Source organism: Oryx dammah, unplaced genomic scaffold, assembly GCF_014754425.2.
Source record: "Oryx dammah isolate SB20612 unplaced genomic scaffold, SCBI_Odam_1.1 HiC_scaffold_21, whole genome shotgun sequence".
NCBI classification, from domain to species: Eukaryota; Metazoa; Chordata; class Mammalia; order Artiodactyla; family Bovidae; genus Oryx; species Oryx dammah.
In genome coordinates, this window is record NW_024070205.1 from 37,519,964 (window position 1) to 37,542,302 (window position 22,339).

Genomic DNA, 22,339 nt, shown 5'->3' on the forward strand with positions numbered 1-22,339 from the left:
GACCTGACTTAGTGACTGAGCAACAATAACCAAGGTTTTTGGTCTTGTGACTAGAAGGATGGAGTTACCATTAACTTGAAATGGAGCAGTTTGGTGAAGCAAGATTTGGAGCTCAGGGTTAGACATCCATACCTTAAGATTGCTCTTAGACATTCATGTGGACATGTGGATTAGTATGAGGAGAGGTCTGAGCTACAGGTATCAATTTGACAGTGCTAACTTCTTGATTGTGATAATTATACTACAATTATGTATGAGCATGAGCTCGTCCCTACCCAAACCAGGAAATGAATACTGAAATATTTAGGGGAAACAGGGTATCATGTCTTTAATTTAGTCTCCCAAACAGTTCAGGGGAAATAATTATATAGACAAGTTGATAGAGAATAAGAGCACAGACTTATAAATTTAACATTTGGAGAATCTGGATGAAAGATGTGAGGGTTCTTTCTACTACTATTCTTGTACCTTGTCTCTCAGTCTGAAATTATTTCACAATAGAACACTTCTTAAAAGCAAAAGATACATTTCTAGATAAAAAAAAAACTGAGAATTCATTGCCAGCACAACTGCACTGAAAGACACTCCTGGAGTTTTCAGGCAGAAAGAAAATGATCCTGCATGAAGACACAAACATAGGGAGAAAGGAAGAGCAGAGAAAAGGGCAAACAGAGATCAGTATCAGCTGTGTAAAATAATGTTTAAAATACATGTATAGGGACTTCCCTGGTGGTGCAGTGGCTAAGACTCTGCACTCCCAATGCAGGGGGCCTGGGATCAATCCCCTAGTTGGGGAACTAGATCCCACATGCTGCAACTAAAGATCCTGCATGCCACTTTTCCTCTGGAGCAGCCAAATAAATAAAATAAATAGTTAAAAAATAAAATGCACGTATAATTGAAGTGTATGGCAGTAATACAGAAAATTAAAGGATGGAGTAAAAATGTTCTGAGTGTTAGGATTGTTGGCGAAGTGGTAAATTTCTCATTTACATGAAATTTTAGCAAGTCAGGGTTGTATTGTGATATCTAGGGCACTAGTTCTCAAACATCTTAAAAACTGAGGGTCCTCCATCAAATACCATAGTAATTATCATTGTAGACAACATCATCCACCGATACGTGCTAAAATTAGAGAGTGAATGTTTGAAGCAAAATAGCCAAGTATCTCCTGGCCCCCCCCCCCCCCCCCCACTTCCAAGCTATTTAATAACGACAAAAGGAAGAGTGTAACTTTAGAGAAATCCATCAAAACCCACTTCAACTAAAGTTAATAGAGGGAAAAACAAAATTTCTAAAAGTTCGCTTGAAGAGAGAAAAGAGGTGGTTAAATGGGTCAAAAGGGAAGTAAATTGTAAGATGAAAGATATAAACCATAACATTTCAGTACTTATATTAAATGTAATTAGACTAATACTGCCTTAAAAGCAAAGTTGATCAAGATTGGATTTTAAAAAAACTAAGCCCCCTTCAGTGCTGCTTCCAACAAACACCCCTTTAATGAAAAGACAAAGAATTAAAAGTAAAATGATGGAGAAAGATACCATTCAAATGTTAGCCACAGGAAACTTGATATTAAAATATCAGACAGTTCAGTTCAGTTCAGTCACTCAGTCGTGTCCAACTCTTTGCGACCCCATGAACCACAGCACGCCAGGCCTCCCTGTCCATCACCAACTGCCGGAGTCTACCCAAACCCATGTCCATCCAACTATCTCATCCTCTGTCATTCCCTTCTCCTGCCTCAATCTTTCCCAGCATCAGGGTCTTTTCAAATGAGTCAGCTCTTCACATCAGGTGGCCAAAGGATTGGAGTTTCAGCTTCAACATCAGTCCTTCCAATGAACACTCAGGACTGATCTGCTTTAGGATGAACTGGTTGGATCTCCTTGCAGTGCAAGGGACTCTCAAGAGTCTTCTCCAGCACCACAGTTCAAAAGCATCGCTTCTTTGGCACTCACTTTCTTTATAGTCCAACCCTCATATCCATACATGACCCCTGGAAAAACCATAGCCTTGACTAGATGGACCTTTGTGGACAAAGTAATGTCTCTGCTTTTTAATATGCTGTTTAGGTTGGTCATAACTTTCCTTCCAAGGAGTAAGCATCTTTTAATTTCATGGCTGCAATCACCATCTGCAGTGATTCTGGAACCCAAAAAAATAAAGTCAGCCACTGTTTCCCCACCTATTTGCCATGGAGTGATGGGACTGGATGCCATGATCTTAGTTTTTTGAACATTGAGCCTGGAATGCAAAAGTAGGAAGTCAAGAAACACCTGGCGTAACAGGCAAATTTGGACTTGGAGTACAGAATGAAGCAGGGCAAAGGCTAACAGAGTTTTGCCAAGAGAACGCACACTGGTCATAGGAAACACTCTCTTCCAACAACACAAGAGAAGACTCTACATATGGACATCACCAGATGGTCAACACTGAAATCAGATTGATTATATTCTTTGCAGTCAAAGATGGAGAAGCTCTATACAGTCAGCAAAAACAAGACCAGGAGTTGACTGTGGCTGAACTCCTTATTGCCAAATTCAGACTTAAATTGAAGAAAGTAGGGAAAACCACTAGACCATTCAGGTATGACCTAAATCAAATCCCTTATGACTGTACAGTGGAAGTGAAAAATAGATTTAAGGTACTAGATCTGATAAGAGTGGCTGATGAACTATCGACGGAGGTTCGTGACATTGTACAGGAGACAGAAATGAAGACCATCCCCAAGAAAAAGAAATGCAAAAAAGTAAAATGGCTGTCTGAGGAGGCCTTACAGATAGCTGTGAAAAGAAGAGAAGTGAAAAGCAAAGGAGAAAAAGAAAGATATACCCCTTTGAGTACAGAGTTCCAAAAAATAGCAAGGAGAGATAAGAAAGCCTTCCTCAGTGATCAATGCAAAGAAATAGAGGAAAACAACAGAATGGGAAAGACTAGAGATCTCTTCAAGAAAATTAGAGATACCAAAGGAACATTTCATGCAAAGATGGGCTCGATAAAGGACAGAAATGATATGGACCTAACAGAAGCAGAAGATATTAAGAAGAGGTGGCAAGAATACACAGAAGAACTGTACAAAAAAGAACTTCACAACCCAGATAATCATGATGGTGTGATCACTCACACTCACCTAGAGCCAAATATCCTGGAATGTGAAGTCAAGTGGGCCTTAGGAAACATCACTACGAACAAAGCTAGTGGAGGTGATGGAATTCCAGTTGAGCTATTTCAAATCCTGAAAGATGATGCTGTGAAAGTGCTGCACTCAATATGGCAGCAAATTTGGAAACCTCAGCAGTGGCCACAGGACTGGAAAAGGTCAGTTTTCATTCCAATTCCAAAGAAAGGCAATGCCAAAGAATGCTCAAACCACCGCACAGTTGCACTCATCTCACACGCTAGTAAAGTAATGCTCAAAATTCTCCAAGCCAGGCTTCAGCAATATGTGAACCATGAACTTCCAGATGTTCAAGCTGGTTTTAGAAAAGGCAGAGGAACCAGAGATCACATTGCCAACATCCGCTGGATCATTGAAAAAGCAAGAGTTTCAGAAAAACATCTATATCTGCTTTATTGACTATGCCAAAGCCTTTGTGTGGATCACAATAAACTGGAAAATTCTGAAAGAGATGGGAATACCAGACCACCTGACCTGCCTCTTGAGAAACCTGTACGCAGGTCAGGAAGCAACAGTTAGAACTGGACATGGAATAGCAGACTGGTTCCGAATAGGAAAAGGAGTACGTCAAGGCTGTATATTGTCACCCTGCTTATTTAACTTGTATGCAGAGTACATCATGAGAAACGCTGGGCTGGAAGAACCACAAGCTGGAATCAAGATTGCCAGGAGAAATATCAGTAACCTCAGATATGCAGATGACACCAGCCTTATGGTAGAAAGTGAAGAGGAACTAAAAAGCCTCTTGATGAAAGTGAAAGAGGAGAGTGAAAAAGTTGGCTTAAGGCTCAACATTCAGAACATATCAGACATGATAGACTTAAAAGTCACATGAGAAAGAAATTTCAGAATGGCCCACCACCGGGAAGATTTAACAATTCTAAGTATATCTGTCCCTAATAACATAGTTTCAATATGCACAAAGCAAAAATGGACAGATTGAAAGGAGAACTAGACAAATCTTATCATAATGGAGAGTTTTAAAAGATTACCCTCAATAATTGATGGTATAAACAAACAAAACAGTCAGGATTGTAGCAACACAATGAACAAAATTTTCATGATACAGATATGTAAATATGCCATATTTATGGACTTCCCTGTGATACAGTGAATAGGAATCTGCCTGTCAGTACAGGGGACTCAGGTCCAATCCCTGGTCCAGGAAGATCCCACATGCTGCGGAACAACTAAACCCGTGTACCACAACTAAATGGTTCTGTGCTCTAGAGCCGCTGCTGCACAAGAGATGCCACCACAATGAGATGCCCGCACACCACAATGAATGGTAGCAGCTAGAGAAAGCCCATGCATAGCAATGAAGACCCAGCGCAGCCAAAACTAATCAATGAATGAATTAAAAAATAAATATACCATATTTATATAGTTTTATATAAATATTATACATACATAGATATAAAGACTGTTCCCAATAAAGACAGTAAATATACAAAAAGATGTTCAACCTCATTGATAGAGAAATGGAAATTAAAATCAGAATGAGATAAAAACTAAGAACTTCGGTGTGGGATGTACTTTTGGCCTAAGTGTCAGTTGCTAAGAGTCAGTTGCAAGTCACTTAGGAAACTGTTGGCAGCATCTGTTAAAGCTGATAATACAAACACCCCATATGGTCCAGCCGTTCCCCTCTGAAATATATGTATAAGGATCTTGATAGCAGTACTAATTAGATTGTTGTTGTTCAAAACTGGAAACAGATAAATTGTGGTTCATTCTTATCCTATATAAGAATAGTTAGTATGTAGCAGTTAGAATGAACCAGGGTTGAGGGCAATGGGGAGGATGAATCTCTCAAGCATAATATTGAGTGGAAGAAATCCTTTGTAAAAGGATGCTTTCTGTGTTAGTCCATTTATATAAAGTTCAAAAATAAGTGATCTTGACCAGTGGTATTAGAAGTTAAGCGGCAGCTGTGGGGGAGCAGGGGGAACACACCTGAAGCTGTTCTGGCTCTGATCTGAGTGGTAGTTACCTGGACATCTCACTGGGTGAAAATTCATTAAGCTGTACACGTAACATTTGCATGCTTTTCTGTACATTTATAGAACCCAAAGAAATGTTTACTTCAGACTACAGTGAGACCATCTTTTTTCCTTTCAGAATGACAAAGATAAGAGGCCTTGATAAGATCATATAGGCAAAGTTGTAGGAAACAGACACGTGCACACTGCTGGGAATGTAAGTGGAAATAACCTCTGCGAAGGGCAGTTTGTCAGTGTTTATCAAAATTAAAACTGCATGTATCTGAAGATCCCCTGGAGAATGGAATGGCTACTTCCAGGGACATACTTGCAAATGTACAAGGCCTTATATTGGGACTTTGTTTATAACAGTAAAAGTTCACTAAGGGGCAAGTTAAGTTATGGTACATCCATGTGACAGAATACCTCATAGCCGTTAAAATAGAGTGGGAGGGCTCTACCAATACTGACAGTATGGAATGTGCTCTGAAACATAGCAAAGTATAAAGCAGTATTTGTAACAGTCTATTATTTGTATTAGGAATAATTATGTGTCAATATAAATATTAACATATGCATATGCATGTAGTCATGTATGGATGTGAGAGTTGGACCGTAAAGAAGGCTGAGCCCTTTAGATTGATACTTTTGAACTGTGGTGTTGGAGAAGACTCTTGAGAGTCCCCTGGACTACAAGGAGATCAAACCTGTCAATCCTAAAGGAAATCAGTCCTGAATATTCATTGGAGGGACTGATGCTGAAGCTGAAACTCCAATACTTTGGCCACCTGATGCAAAAAACTGGGTCATTAGAAAAGACCCTGATACTGGGAAAGATTGAGGGCAGAAGGAGAAGGGGACAACAGAGGATGAGATGGTTGGATGGCATCACTGACTCAATGGACATGAGTTTGAAAAAGCTCCAGGAGATGGCGAAGGACAGGGAAGCCTGATGTGCTGTCTGACTATAGTCCATGGGGTCGCAAAGAGTCGGACACAACTGAGCGACTGAACAACAAGAACATATACATGTGTAACATGAAATATAAGAAAAAGTGAAAGTGATACTCGCTCAGTCATGTCCACAACTCTTTTCAGCCCCATGGACTGCAGCCCGCCAGGCTCCTCTGTTCATGAAATTCTCTGGGCAAGAATACTAGAGTGGGTTGCTGTTCCCTTCTCCAGGGCATCTTCCCGATTCAGGGATTGAACCCATGTCTCCTGTATCATAGGCGGATTCTTTACCATCTAGCCACCAGGGAATTTCCCTATATATAAAATATATGAATATATGAAAGCAATTTCATATTCATGGACTGCCTATAGAAGGTGTATAAGAAACTAGTAGTAGTGATGGCCTCTGGAAGAGATAACTAGTTGGCCTTGTGGCAGGAGCGGGGAGACTTAACTTTTCATATGCCCTTTTGCATCTTTAGAATACAGAATTGGACTATGGGGATATAGCTGGGGCTTCCCAGGGGGTGCAGTGGTAACGAATCCATCTGTCAGTGTTAGGAGACACAGGGGACATGGGTTTGATCCCTGGATCAGGACGATCCCCTGGAGAAGGAAATAGCAACCCACTCCAGTATTGTTTATGGACAGAGGAGCCTGGTAGGCTACAGGGCATAGGGTTGCAGAGTCGGATAGGACTGAGAAACTGAACACATACACATAGACACATGAGAATGTATCTATTAAATATTAATTTTCAAAATTGTTCAAAATCCCTTAGAAAGATGTGATGCAGGAGACTGGTGTCTTACCTTTCAGTAGGTCCGGTACAGCCTTGTTTTTCTTCGCAGTGAAACAGATCTTTGGTTTAACAGCAGATGATATGATTGGTTTCACATAGGGGTCCCAGGTTTTATGTGGGAGAACACCTTGCAGCATGGTGCTCAGACCTGCGGGTGTGGGAATGAACTGATGAATGGATAGTAAATTCAGACCTCCTGTCTCCTGTTCACTTGAAGACTCAACACTTGTTGAATGAAGGGGTGGGCCTCTCTATACTGTTGATAATGTAATTTTTCCTTCCCTCCTTCCGTCAGAACAAAGATAAGTTGAATTCAGATTAAGTTAAAAGTGATGCAATACTGCTTCCTTTCGTACTTTTAAAAAATGTAATCGTCTCATACTATGAATATAACATCTGTTTTTTTATGTCTTAATGTATCAAAAGCATTTTCTCATGCCATCACAAATTGTTCATATGGCTGTGAATGTTTGAATAGTATTACATTACTCAAATGTGTGATAATTTGCCTAATCATTCCTCTTTGGGCATTTATGTTGTTTAAATTTTGGGTTATTATTCAAAAATGGCAACAAGCCACCTTTGTGTATTAGTCTAATACTACATTATTTTATTATTTCTTAGGAGTAAAATGGTTGTCAAAGGTTGTGAATATTTTTAAATACTCTTGGGATAGAGTGCTGGGTAGTCTTCCAAGAACTGCTCGGTTTGCTCTTCCGTAGCACCCTTGCCAGCTTTGGGTATTCTCATGCAACAAAGGTCATTTTTAATTTGAAAAAACTCAGTCTTAATAATTTTAGCAGTACATTGGTTGATATACTTTTATTTTCCATGTTTTCTGTAGTTGAAGTATTATCTTTATCAATAGGTAGGTGTAACTGTATATTAAATGTCATCTGTCTTTATATTATAATATTATAGATAGTATATTATAGATAGGAGACAGCCAAAATACTCATCCAATATAAGAAATTGGGGGGAGGAGGAAAGCTGCCATTTCACAGGTAGGAAAGGTGAGGTCACCATTCTCACACATTGCCTAGCAAAGTAAACACTCAGATATTCATGGATATGGTTGAGTGTGTGTGTGCTAAGTCGCTTATGGTTGAGTACTTAATATTTTTCACTAATAATGAACTACACTAATAATGTAGTGTAGAACTACACTAATAACGTTGACAGTAGCAACCAGTACCAGATTCATTTGAGCTACACAAATAGGTGGTGACAAAGTAATGTATTGACCCATTAGAACATAACATGTTTTAATGTGTTCATATCAGATTAGTATGAGGACTTAAAAAAATCTGATAGCTGCATGGTAATTTAAAACTCTAGGAAGCAAGTTGAATGGTAAATAACAAACCTTTCTGATCATATGTTTATGATTCAAAATGTAAAAGAAAACCCCACGTGAACATTGAACTTCTGTAGCATTCAGCTGAGTGACAGAGTGTACCCTTGGTGCATGGAACTCTTGTGACGGGGTTTTCTTTAAGGAACAAAAATCTCCACCTTGGTTTGCGCCCCACAGTACAATTGTTTCCCAAATCAGGCTGTTTCAAGTAACATATGAAACAGCGTATGGCTATCCCTCCCATCCCAAAGCAAATGTTTGTTTTGTTGCAGAGATGGAAACATTTCCATTGGTGAAGCAAATATTTAGAGCTGAAAGAAACATTTGGGCAGCCAGGATGTGTCAAAATAGAACAGATGCCTGCCTTTCAAAAAATACAATTAAAAAAAAAAAGAAAGCCACCTTGTACTTGACTGCTGGCGTTACAGCCACAGTGGGTTATGCAAGAAATTGGATGCTGTGACTGTCATTCTAATCTGAGCTTCTGGGCACATCTCTGCACCTTCTTCTTCCTTGGCTTTTCTCTTCCAGAAAATGGGGATAATCATTCCAAGTGATTTTGTTCACAGTTAAGTTTCCTTTTTCCCTCCAAATATTTTCTTTGTTCTTAAAAATTAATTTATTCTTTTGAGTCAGAAATATGTTCACATGGAACACAGTTCATAAGGATATACAGTGAAAAGGCCTTCAGTCTATCTCCCCAGCTAGTCTCCTCTCCACCTGGGACCAACATTACCTGTTTCTCATCCATCTATATTTTATGCTTATACACATGACTAAACAGATGTGTTTGTGTGTGTGCATACTTCTGTTCTTTTTTTTTTTTTTTTAAACATAGAGGTTCCATGCACCCTTCATCTAGTTTTCCCCATGTTGCATTTATCCTTTTTGTTTTTCCTCATCTTTGAGACGGTTGGTTCTAAGAGTTTACTTGTTTAAAATGCACTGTGTCAGGTAGCAGAGTGGGGAGCAGGCAGGTCAGGCTGCACTTGCTCCATCCCTCCAGGGCGGTAAGAAGAGCGCTGTGTTGGGCGTCTGGTTCTGCCCTGGGTGTCACCATGGCTGTCAGTCAGTGCCCCCTCTCCCTGCTCTGTTCTCTCCACCTGTAAAACAGAAGGAAAGGAAAAGAAAAAGAACAGGTTAGATGAACTTCAACTTTTCTTCCAGATCTAAATTACTTTGGTCGTCAAAGGTGAAGTTTTCTTTTTCTTTAAACAAACCACTTCCTCTTTTAAAAGGAGTGGAAGAGTCAGGGATGGTTAAAGGTGTTTATTAACTTGGCTTTCCTATCTGTGCACAAACATACATCTGGCTTCCTTGGCCTTCGGCGTTCAAGTAATAGTGATCCCTGATATTCATACTCCTCAGGCCTTAAGATGTAGTTCCTCCCCAGGACTTTTTCGCTGCACAGTGGGAAGGGCTGGCTTCCCAGCCTGTTGCCAGGAACCTGCAGGGTTAGACACTGCTGTCCGGCACAGCCAGCAGCAATGTTTGTCGGGCTTTGGAATTGATGATCATATATGAGAAGCAACCCCTGTTTTTGTTTTTAATTTAGCAGAGAGGGATTAAGAGGAAAAAAAGGCAAAGCCTTTAGAGGCTGGATCTAAAAATAGACATCATAGATGCTGATTGGAAACCCTCCCAGTCTTTCATACGAGAGATCTCAATTTGTGTTACACAGAGGGGCAGCTCACGTCTGTCTTGTTCACCAGTTATACTACTCCCCAGAGAAGCTCAATAAATTTTATAGGGAAGTTTCCTCCTTATGCGGAAGGAGCTTAAGCTCAGTGACTGGTGTGGCTGAAATAATTTAGGGCTCCAAGGGAATCCGTCCACCTTGTAGAGTAATGTAACAAAAGTAAATGTGCAGAAACTTTTGATCTTGGTTGATTTGGCCATCTCATCAATGGTGCTGGGCTCTGGCTCCTATGACCCCAATCTGTCTGATCTGGAATAAAACTGCTCCCCAGAACTTGCATTTAGTTCCACCACTGAAATGACCCTTCTGCCTGATTCACTGGCAGTGGTTGTGGAGCTTGCCTTCTGGGGTTCTGCCGTTTCCACCACTAGTCCTTTGAAGCCTCTGAACTTGGCTGAGTTTTTATGTTTCCCTTTTGCCTCTCTAAGCAGCACAAAGAACCTCTCTCAGGGACATTAAGAAAGCAGAGCTGCCTTCTCTGCTTAGACTGATGGTGGACCAAGCCTGGCGGGCTCCTCGGTCTCTGATCTAGCAGCGCAGTACCTTTTGCACTGGCTTTTTACTTAGTGATTTATGCTTGGAGACGTGGCTGGGTGATATCTAGTGTCCTTTTGTCTTTGTGTTTATTTTTCTTGCACATTTAATGTATTTAAAGGATATATTGTCTTTATGGTTCACTGGGATAAAGGAGGGGATTGGTGCAAGTTTTAATGAGAGGTCCCTGGCTGTCTGTGTTGAGATGAGAATTATATTCTTGGTTAAATATCTTTCTTTCTTTCCATAGGGGGCAGGAGGCACTGTTTTGCTGCTTTTTGAAACAGCATTTCTGCCTAACGATTTTTAGAAGGATACTGAGGACATTGAATTTCAGGGCATCCTCAGTAACTTTTCCTCCTGTTGTTTAAACTTTGCTTATTTAAGGAGAGGTGACACTGTTGTGTCTTGTTCTTGAATTTACATATCAATATGAAAAGAGTGGAGACTGGCCCCACCATCAGATCAATTTTTATAAAAACTCTTTCCATTCAGAGTAATGCTGTTTGAAACTAGTTTTCTTAAAAAGTGTTTTTTTGCTGCTTGGGAAGAGTTAATCAGTGGAGGAGAAAGCATTTGGCTTATTTGCTTAATATTTTAACCAAGTGAATTAGACAGGTTGGGGGGCTGGGGGGAGGGGATAAGAAAGTGGGTGGGGGGGCCCCATAAACAAGGTGATATATAATATTTTTTTTGTTCTCCTTTTAAATAAATACCGATCAGCTTTATGTTCAGAGACAATAGGAGCCGTTGGCTTAAATTTGCAGTTTACTGTATTTATGGCTGTAATATCAAGGTGCTGCCGTCGTAATTTCATGCCCCAATGAGAAGAGCAAGGTCGAAGCAAATGCTTCCATCGGCATCTGCTAACACACTAACTCATAAACAAGGCCCGGCTGGATCAGGTGGCACGGAATAATACAGGCTAATGAAATACAGCACAGCTTTCCATTACTGTTAGTTTTTACAGTGTCGTCATTACGTGTAATTTATGTTTAAAAAATTCAATTTTATACAAGGCATTGGGAAATAGGGGTCTACAGGTCATCCAACGACTTTTAGAGGCTCTGAGAGTCCTTATTGTACTCCACCATTCCAACAAAATGTTAATAAAATTTAAAAAAAAAAATACTTTTTCCCCCTGTCTCCTCCCGTAACCTTTTCTGAGAGAGTTGATTTTTCTTTTAATTTGGGGAGTATTTTTAGCCAGCTGTCTTCTCTGCCTCATCTCCTCCCAGAGTGTGCCTGGGTAGATAACTAGTTGTGTTCTGAGAGAGGTGACCCTGTTCAGTTTCCCCACATCCCAGATGAATCTCCCAAGTCCTGTAAATAGACGACTGAGATGAGGGAGGAAGACAGCCTAGTGGCCAGCCTATAACTGCTGCCCGTGGCCACTGGACCCCTGGCCCTGTTCCCTGATCCCCGTCAGACTCCACATTTTTATTATAAAACTCGAGCTGGGCCGAACGGTGCTGTCGGGTGTTCATCACCTTGCTTATTTCCCAACTATTCCCTACCCCTGCTGTCCCGGTGGTTGTTTGACCTGAGGATACAGAGAGCAGTGCTGTCTGCTGTCCTCTTGTCTCTCTGCTTCCCCTGCATGGAGCCAGGCAGTGCCCAGCAGATCCTTATTCTGACAAAGTCTGGTTTGGTTTTGTTTGCATTTTAATAGAAACCTTTAAACAATTTTGTTTATCTTTTAAGGGATAAAAATAAGCAGGTGTGGTAGCCCTGAGGCCATTGACTTCAGTTGCTGCAGCTTTATTAATCAGCAGAATGTAGCTCGCTTGTTCTGTCCTTTTAAAAGAATTCCACCCTGCAGAAAGTGTTGGAAGAGAAGTCCCTGCGCAGCGTCTGCACGGGGAAAGGGAACCGTTTAGGGAGGTAGATTCCAGAGAACCGAACCCGAGAGGACTAGAAGTCCTCTCTCCCTCCTCTTCATCCGAGAGAGGCTTCCTCTGAATTCAGTGCAGTTTTGCAGATCAGGCAGCTGGGGTCTTAAAGGTGAAATGACAAGAGGCGGGCATCCCGCTCTGCCTGCTCACCTTGGACAAGTCCCCTTGTGTCCCTTTCTCCTCCTCTTAAGTAAAGCTAGCAAGGGGATGGGATAACTGAGCAGGGCTTTCTTAGTTTTGCTCTCCGTCAATAACAGAGTTTAATTGTCATGTCACAGACTGGGGGAGAAGCTGGTAGCTCCTCAAATCGCTAGGTAGCAGAGTGCTAATGATATTAGGTCGTGTCATTGACACCCCAGCTGAAAGGAAACATTAGACTTTCCTAAAATTGGTGAATTCTTCCAAAGGCAGCAGCTAAAGGATGACTTGAGGTGGGGTGGCGGTGGAGGAGGTCTGCCTGCCACAGGACGACGACACCCTTTTCTCCTGTCTGCTCTGCTCAGCCCTTGCTCAGTCCCTCTGCAGTTAGATTACTCCTTGCAGATAGCAATCAACTGGAAGGAAGTGTGTGTGTCTAATTTGCATGAGATTATTTAAAACAAAAAAAAAAAGGTCTGCATTAGTCAGGGTGATGGTAAACAACGCAAAGAGATGCCTTTTATAATATAGCCTGTGCCTCAGCTTTCAGAGCCAAATATAATTCATTTACAATTGGCAGTTTCCTTTATTATTCCTTTTAACCTTTTGGATTCTGCAAGGTCTCTATCTAATCTCTCCACTGTTTGTCTCAGTGAGGGTGGGTGGAAACCTGGATGTCTTCTGTGTAGCCCCTGGGCAATGCCCCATCCATTCGTAAGGGCAGGGTCCTTTCAGCACCAGGAGCTGGTGACAGGGTAGGTAAGTGCTGTGTTTGGAGAGGAGTAACACTCCACCTCACCTCCAGCTCTGTGAGTCCCTGATGAATCACTTGAGTTCTGTAGAGTCAGTCTTCCCTAAGCTGGCAGACACTCCAGAGGAAAGGCACTAAGGGAAGCATAGGCACCAGCCTGTGAGAGGCCTTGGATTTATTTGATTAGAATATGAGGAGATGAGGTCGCTCTACCCTTGTCACTTGGTGGTGTTCAAAAAATTGTCCAGGTGACATTTGCAAGTAAGATCCAGGCATTAAGTTCCCGTGTCATTTTGGTATAGCCGCATTCATTGGCTATTACCTGACCCTGATGCCGGGAAAGATTGAGAGCAGGTGGAGAAGCAGGCAGCAGAGGATGAGATGGTTGAATGGCATGACCGACTCAATGGACATGAATTTGAGAGAACTCTGGGAGATAGTAGAGGACAGAGGAACCTGGCATGCTGCAGTCCCTGGGGTCTCAAAAGAGTTGGGCACAACTTAGTGACTAAACAGCATAGACGGGGTGCTGGTGAGGGGAGTGGGGGAAGATAGGTCAGTCCTCATATTTTAACAAGATTGAAGGCTTCAGGCATCATTTTGGAGTCTGCCTTTTGATGTGCTATAACTCTGTGCCATCATGGGAAGTCACCAGGCTGGAGACGGAGAGCCTGGGGTTTCATCTGCCATCACCAGGCTTTTACTGCTAGGATTAGAGGCATAGTTTTCACCCTCCTTCAGCCTCAGTTCTTTTGTTTTTGTTTTTTAAATCTGTCAAATAAGGTCGATGGTGCGTATGATGGCCCAGCTCTGAAATTATATTGTTCATTGAGATTGTCAAAATGCTTCTCTTTTTAAAAAAAAAAAGAAGAAAAATAATTCATTTTCTGTAACTAACTCAAAATCCTGCTTCTCTGGAGAACTGGGGATATCAGAACTCCAGACAATGTAAATGTGACGCATCACATGATAAGGTCTCTCTGAAACAAGAGCTTGGAAGGAAGTGCTGATGCCCTTTAAGCCGTGGCCACTCTTGTGGGCTTGGCTGCAATAATGCAGGGAACACGTTTTATTAGGAAAATAGGCTTCATCAGAGCTCCAGGCCAGAGGGCAGGACCACGGGCAGGGAGTCCTGTCCCTTTAACCGGCCCCAGCTCCCAGCACCACAGCACAGCCATATATTTCCCCAGTGCTAAACATTATCGTACTTGTTTATATTTGAAAGAGCCGAAAGGGAAAATGAGAATGCAACCGAATGCTCCTTTTGGGAGAATTACCCTCATTTGCAGCCAGCGACTGACAGGGCTCGCGAACCACCAGGTTTATAAAGTCCCGACGTGAGCCGGTGACCAGCCACTCGTGCAGATGCCACAGGCGCCCTGTCTCCTCTCATGGCTGATAATGGGGGTGAAACCGTTGATGATGGGGGTGAAACCATGCCCTTCCTACTAGAACTCGGAATGGGGCTCCCCTCCTAGTTGGAAGGACAGACGGGCAGTCAGCACCCGGGCTGGAGCCCGGGAGGTGCTCGCTTGGGGAAGCGTGTTCTCTGTTTGCCCAGCTCGTTTATCTGCCCTGCCCCCCTGTCCTTAGGAGACCGCCACACAGAAAAACAGACTTTTTGCAACAAACTGGGGCCTTAGGGAGGAGGAACGTCCCCCGCCTGGCCCCACATACTCAAATTCAACTCTTGTATTTGAGGGCGCCATGGCCTTCCCTGGTGGCTCAGACAGTAAAGAATCTGTCCTTAATGCAGGAGACCCAGGTTTGATCCCTAGGTCTGAAAGAGCCCCTGGAGAAGGGAATGGCAACCCACTCCAGCATTCTTGCCTGGAAAATTCCATGGGCAGAGGAGCCCATGGAGCCTGGCAGGCTACACAGTCCATGGGGTTGCAAAGAGTCAGACACAGCTGAGTGACTGAACAACAGTAAGCGCCAGTGAATGGTTCCTTTGCCCCCTGCCAGCCTCTCTTCTGCCCCTGATGTCAGCCTATTGAGAGGACGCTGCACTTACTTGGGGGACCCAGCAGAACTGAGACGCCGTGGAGGAGTGGCCTTGCCCATACTGGCTGGTGTGCTGGGGTAAAGAGGACAGGAAACGCAGTGTTAAATGGGGAGGAACCTCAAGTGCTCAGTGCAGAGAGGAGAGAAGGCCCAGGGCCATTTGGAGTCGTCCAGGTATTCTCCTTTGACCACTTGTGGTGGGGCGTGAGGAGTTTGAGGGGTAGCTGCAGCCAGCTCACTTGCCAGCATGGTGCAGGGTAGCGCTGAGCTTGGGCAGCGCTTGAGCATTAATATGCTCCAGCTATTAGCCCCTTGGCACAGAGCGCGGGGCCTCACACTTTGGAAGATGCTGATCCTTAGAACCTCCTTGTACTTCATCTACCCCCAGGGGCAGATAGACCATGCTGAGGGCCTCTAATGGGGAGCTGCTGAGCAGATGTGGATGCACTATCAGCTCGAGTTTAAAAGCTCTGTGTGGCGGCTGGGGCTGGATGCCGGCATTCCCAAAACAGCCAGAGTGCTTTGCAGACTAGCAGTGGCCTCCCACCTGCTTCTCCCACCGTTAGTGCCTGGAGTACCTCTGTGTGCAGGATCGCTTCCCTGGCTGCCCTGTGGAACAATCTCACACCTGTGTGCCACTCTTGACCATCCTGAAGCTCTCAATCAATCGGTTGGGGCCCTCGTCTCTTCCCCGAGAGCCAGCATCCCCCGTCTGCCTCCGACCTGTTGAAATATCCCAGCTGTGCACCCACTGGACATGTGGTCTTCATGGGTTTTTCAGTTGCCTCTTATTCTTCCATGGGCAAATCCTCCCATGTGTCATAGCCACTGCAGATGGCGCCCTGCTATTTCCTCATGTCCCAAGTGCACTGTGGTGTAGAGTGTTGGGAGGATTTTTTTTTTTTTTTTTTTTAAGGAAAAAGAAAAACTAGCCAAAGGCGATATAGGCAGCCTGTGATAGGCTAGAGTAATAATCATCTGAAAGTTTGGGCCTGGCCTTGTTTTGATCTGTTTTCTTGTTTTATTTTCTTCTTTACATTCTATATCCCATTCATACTAATCACAGTCAGTCCTGATTTTTCTTTTTATTTCTGCATTTGTCATAAAATAAAGCAAATTATTCCCGTCTTCAGAAACGATCTAGACTAATTAGTCGTCTCACCCAATAATTAGTTTTTTGTTTCCCTGTCTGTTTTCATGCATTATTGTTAGTTTTTTCCCCTCTTTTTTTAACACCATTACAGATTAAAATGAGCCACATTTGCAGTTGATGGTATCTGTTTTCGGGGGAAGAATGGAGAATTGCAGTACGGAGCGACTTCAAAAGCAGCAATAAACTCAAGGATAAATTAAGGAAATTGAATGAGCCACATTTGGAAGCAGTGTTGAGGCTAATATTCTGTCGCTTAAGGTTAAATTGCAGCCGAGAGAGGTTTCAGAGAATCCGAAATCGGGGAAGCAGCTTAACAGGATGCTAGGCGTCCTGTGACTCCAAGGTCTTTTCTCAAATGAAGATTTTGTTGCAGCCATGGACAGTGGCAAAAGGCACTCACCTGCAATTATGTCCTCTTCTCCCCCAGGGCTGACAGATGAAGAGATCGATTTGGCTTTCCAGCAGTCAGGCACGGCTGCCGATGAGCCTGCGTCCTTGGGCCCAGCCACACAGGTGGTTCCTGTCCAGCCCCCTCACCTCATTTCGCAGCCATACAGTAAGTCACCTGCTCAAGCTCCTGCTTTAACCTCGACTGGGATTCAGGACTCTGGCCAAAGGGTAGCGCTTCACGTCTCTCAGACTCAGCAAGCCAGGGGAGACTGGGCATAGGAGATGGCTCTTGGGTTTTTCTAAAGAGTGTGACACACCCAGTCCTCTTTTAGACAAACTTTTAAGTATGTGACAAAGGTTTAAGACACAAGAGACAAGAATAAATGAGTTTCTTGTTTTGTTTCAAGTATTTTGGTTTTGAGCAAGAATCTATAAAAGTATTTATTGGTTCTGTTTTCATTTTCTTATATTAGTTCATTTTGCATGTTGAAGTGTTAGTTGCTCAATAGTGTCTGACTCTTTTTTGACCCCATGGGCTATAGCTCACCAGGCTCCTCTGTCTATGGGATTTTCCAGGCAAAAATACTGGAATTGGTTGCCATTGCCTTCTCCAGGGAGTCTTCTGGACACAGAGATCGAACCCGGGTCTCCTGCATTGCAGGCAGATTCTTTACCATCTCAGCCACTAGGGAAGCCCATGTTGCTGTTTTGCTAATAAGAACATAAACATCTAATTCATGGATACATTCTTGTTTGGTCACTGAAATAATTTGTCTCCTAGTTTTATCTTTTAAAGTTAATATTAGTAGGTTTAAGCTAGCCCTCCCCATCCCTCCCCTCTTCCTTCCTTCCTTCCTTGTCCTGGCTATACCACATGTATTTATATAGTGGCAGTCTGTGAGAGAATTTCAGATTAAATGTGAAGGTCTTTTTTTTTTTTTTTTTTTTCTGTGAGCTAAGTATACTAGCACAAGTTCACCAAAGCAATTCACAGCAGAACAGAACAAACAGGGGGAAAAAAGCCATACAGATTTGGAAAAATAGCATCTATGAAAAAGTCTGCGGGAAAATAAAAGGAAATTAACCAATGATGACATCAAGCATCTTTAATGAGATGAGCCAAACTGCACACATTGGGTCTAAAGGATGTGTGTGCATGTTTGTTGCTAAGTTGTGTCTGACTCTTCACGACCCCATGGGGCCCGCCAGGCTCCTCTGTCCATGGCATTCTCCAGGCAAGAATACTGGAGTGGGTTGCCATTGCCTTCTCCGAAGGTCCTTTTTGAATGCAGCTTTTAACTGTTACATGAGAACATGACCCATGAGAGGTTTTTGTTGTTGTTAAATGAAAAATGTTTTTAGGAATAAAGATTCTTTAAGCCAGTAATAAATGTACGCTTCCAAAATAGAGGCAGAACCCCATCTTTAAGTCACTTATGAAAAATCTAAAAAGGTTAAAATTGACTCCAAATCAATGGAAAATTGCTCAGTTTTGTGTGAAGACTTCAGCCTTGGATTTGCTGTCTTTCAAAATGCCTCTTCAATAATTGTCTATCTCAGAAGTTTTAATTTTTTCAAAACATGCTTTTAAAGTGTTAGATATCCAATTTTAAAATGCACAATTTCAAATGCCAGACTCGTTTTGACCCCCACCACATGACCTGGAACCACCTTGTGGCCCCCACTTTGCCGTCTTTCCCATAGACAGGAAGGTGCAGTCATCCGTATAGACAGGACAGGGGCCAGGCAGTGGGTTAGAATCTGCTTTGTGTGTTACAGGTCTCATTTAGGCGTTGCCTTTCCTTTGATCCCTGGATAAGGCTGGGCAGTGAGGCCAGGTGCCAGGAACTCCAGTTGGTCTCATCTTTGGTCTCCTGGTCCCACTCAGACCAGAGAGCCAGGACAGGTGCTGAGCCTTGTCCCAGGGCCTCCGAGCCAGTGGCGGGCACTCACCAGCCTGGGACTCCATTCTTCCTGGCTAACGTTCCTGTTGATCCATTGTGTTGCCTTGGGTCACTACACACACACTCCGTGTTTCTTTTAAATCAAAGGCTGAATCTCTGCACTTTTTCTCCAGTTGTGTTCCTGGGCCCAGGGTTTGGTGGGATTCGTTGAGGACGGGTAGTGGCAGCTGGGGTGCAGAATTCTCTAAGACGCACATCTGTTCTGTTCCAGCTGTTCCCTTCGTGACTTAATACCGAGCCGGTCTCCTGGCTACTTGGCAACTTCTTGCTCAGAACAGATTATTCTGTGAGTCACAGCATTGGCCTAAAACATCATATGTTTGCCTACTTTCAGTGGGCACAAAGGGTTAAAACGATCGCCTCTCTGAGAGGGCCAGAAGAATGGGGGTGGGGGGTGCCATTCAGTCATTTCAATCACTCTCCTGCCCAGATCTCTCTGAGGAAAAGCATTGCTCCGTTTAGGTATTTGGGTAGGAGTATTTTTAAGAATCTCCCAGCCTTAAAAATAAAATACATCTTCTTAGAGACAGACTCTTTCCTGCTTCGACACTAGTATAAAAACAATGGTAATGGTAATTTTAAATACCTGGAGTTTTTAGTTGTCAGTGTCGAGCTTCACTCTTCTTGTACCGTTACCCTGCTCCTCTCAGCTCGGGGGTGACTCTCCCTCTCCACTTCTGTACTTTTGCCAAGAGGTGTCAAAACTACTCCAGAAAAAAAAAAAAAAAAAAAAAAAGCTTGATTTTGATTAATATAGAGAAACAAGACTTTGCCTGACTGATAATAAAACTGATAAATGACATTTGAATTACTTGTAGCGGTAATTTATTACATAAAATATCTTTTATTTGACATGCGATTAGTTGCTGGAAGCATCACTCAATCTGACTAGTTTAAACATGCTCTAAAATGAACCCCAGTAAAAACCCAGGCTGTCTGCTGTTGGCGTTATGAAATATACTAATCCTGGAGTCAGGAAAAAAATCTGACTTTAAATATTTAAATGATTAATTGGGTTTATATATTTTTTTTACCTTTCTAACCCCCTTAATTACAAGCAAACTCAGGGGAGTTGCTGAACTAGGTGTGCAATCTGCATGCTTATCACCAAGGCATTGTCTGAGTCCTGGGAGGGATTTATGGCCTCCATTCATGTGTGTTCCTGCCAATTTTACATCTGGAGCTTGGGCAGCCTTTCCTTCCCATTTCTTGGCTTTTTAAGGACATTCCATCTTTGAGCCCAAGCCTAGAAAATAGGATTTTCTGGGCTCAGCCCCAAAACGCTCACGTCTGGGGGAGGGTGGTTTTTCCAAGACCACCCCTGGGAGCCCGGTGCTCACAGATTGTCACCTCTTGCCCACCCTCCCGCTTGGTGGCAGGTGTCCCAATCAGTTCCTCTTTTGATATCTGTGGTTGACTTTGAGGTGTTAGCAAATGCCAGTGTCAGCAAAGAGAACATGGAGACCAGATTGGGACCAGTTCAGGTCGCCAGTGTTTATGAAGCACCTATGGTGAGACTCGTGAGTGTATTTAAAAGACATTGGGAGACTATTTGAGAGGGGGGTAGTTTGAATATACAAGGAAAATGAAATATATTATTTCCTGGGAAAGTTGGAAAAGAATATGGAGTTGGTTCTGAGCACAAGTAGAAAGATTTACATCACTTCATGGGAAATAGATGGGGAAACAGTGGTAACAGTGTCAGACTTTATTTTGGGGGGCTCCAAAATCACTGCAGATGGTGACTGCAGCCATGAAATTAAAAGACGCTTACTCCTTGGAAGGAAAGTTATGACCAACCTAGAGAGCATATTGAAAAGCAGAGACATTACTTTGCCAACAAAGGTCCGTCTAGTCAAGGCTATGGTTTTTCCAGTGGTCATGTATGGATGTGAGAGTTGGACTGTGAAGAAAGCTGAGTGCCGAAGAATTGATGCTTTTGAACTGTGGTGTTGGAGAAGACTCTTGAGAGTCCTTTGGACTGCAAGGAGATCCAGGCAGTCCATTCTAAAGGAGATCAGCCCTGGGTGTTCTTTGGAAGGAAAGATGCTAAAGCTGAAACTCCAGTACTTTGGCCACCTCATGTGAAGAGTTGACTCATTGGAAAAGACTCTGATGCTTGGAGGGATTGGGGGCAGGAGGAAAAGGGGACGACAGAGGATGAGATGGCTGGATGGTATCACCGACTCGACGGACGTGAGTCTGAGTGAACTCCGGGAGTTGGTGATGGACAGGGAGGCCTGGCGTGCTGCAATTCATGGGGTCGCAAAGAGTCGGACATGAGTGAGCGACTGAACTGAACTGAGAAAGATTTACAGTAGATCACAGACGGAAGCGCTTCCCCAGTGGCTCAGCGGAAAGTATCTGCCTGCAGTGCAGAAGACACAGATTTGACCCCAGGTGGGGAAGATGCCCTGGAGAAGGAAATGGCAACCCACTCCAGTATTCTTGCCTGGGAAACCCCATGGACAGAGGCATCTGGTGTCGCAGAGAGTTGGACATGACGGAAGGACTAAACAGCAGCAACAACTGTAAGCTCAGTACAGTGTCATGAGAGATTAAAAACATGATCTTTAAGATTCTTATAGGCTCTCTCAGAGAGATAAGATAAACTCTTAAGAAAAAGATAATAATATAAGATTGTGATTTAATGCCAGAGTTAATTATACAGACAAGAAACTCCACAGGAATACAGGAAAGAGAAAAATTAATGTGGGCTCGAGAAGTCAGAGAAGGCTTTGTGGAAGTGGTGGGAGGCTGACACCGAGGGGAAGCTTGGTGTCACCTGGTGTGAGAATAAGCCAGTGTTGTCAGGGCTTGAAAGGAAGTCGGGATGCGCTCCGGAGAAGTCAGATCAGGATGCGAGGGGAACACTGACATTCTCTCTTCTCAGTTTGGTTTCTTTTTGTTCAGCTTCAAAGCAGGAGTCAGTGTGTGTCTGTGCAGAGCCTAACGGCGTCCCGAAGGTTAAGTCATGATAAACGCCTGATTGATTCATTCATTCTAAGCAGACTTTTCTTCTTCCCTCCCAAAGAGACAAGAATAGAGGTAGCTTTGAGATACAGGCACAATCAGTGTAAATTTTATACGATAATAATTTCTCTTAGGCTTAAGTATCTTCCACCCCCCACCTGCTGTCTTTGATAAACAGTTTAGGCTTTTTAAAGACTGCCCTACAGCTTCAGTTGTCTCTTCTTAAAATAGGATGTAAATGTCTGAGGTTGGTGAAGGCTTTGACATTTCATTAGGACTCCTGAGAGAGAAAGTGTGTTCTTCCTCAGTCTGTTTTCCCGCTGGCCTGTTTAGTAACAGAAACTTAGCCTTGATTGTCCTGAGTCCCTGAGCGAGCATTTACTGTCAAATGCCTGCTGTGTGCCAGGTGTTGTGTGGGACCCCGGGGATGGGATGACTGAGGCCTGGTTGGTCACTCCCTCTAGCCCTTGTGTCCAGTAGGAAAGGCAGTTAGGGGAACACAACAGAGCTGTGAGGTCAGCCCAGGGGAGGCTGGTGGGACAGACAAGGTGAAGGGCTCTTC

The 22,339-nt window shown here is 43.2% G+C and overlaps 1 protein-coding gene across 2 annotated transcripts in view; it reads left to right on the forward strand.

Moving 5' to 3' along the window:
• PEX14 (peroxisomal biogenesis factor 14) overlaps positions 1-22,339 on the forward strand; it is a 143,031-nt gene that overhangs the window by 93,498 nt on the left and 27,194 nt on the right. For both annotated transcript variants that reach the window (XM_040263407.1, XM_040263408.1), the window contains exon 4: positions 16,878-17,006. In XM_040263407.1, coding sequence (XP_040119341.1) covers positions 16,878-17,006 — 129 coding nt within the window. The remainder of the gene's footprint in view (positions 1-16,877; positions 17,007-22,339) is intronic.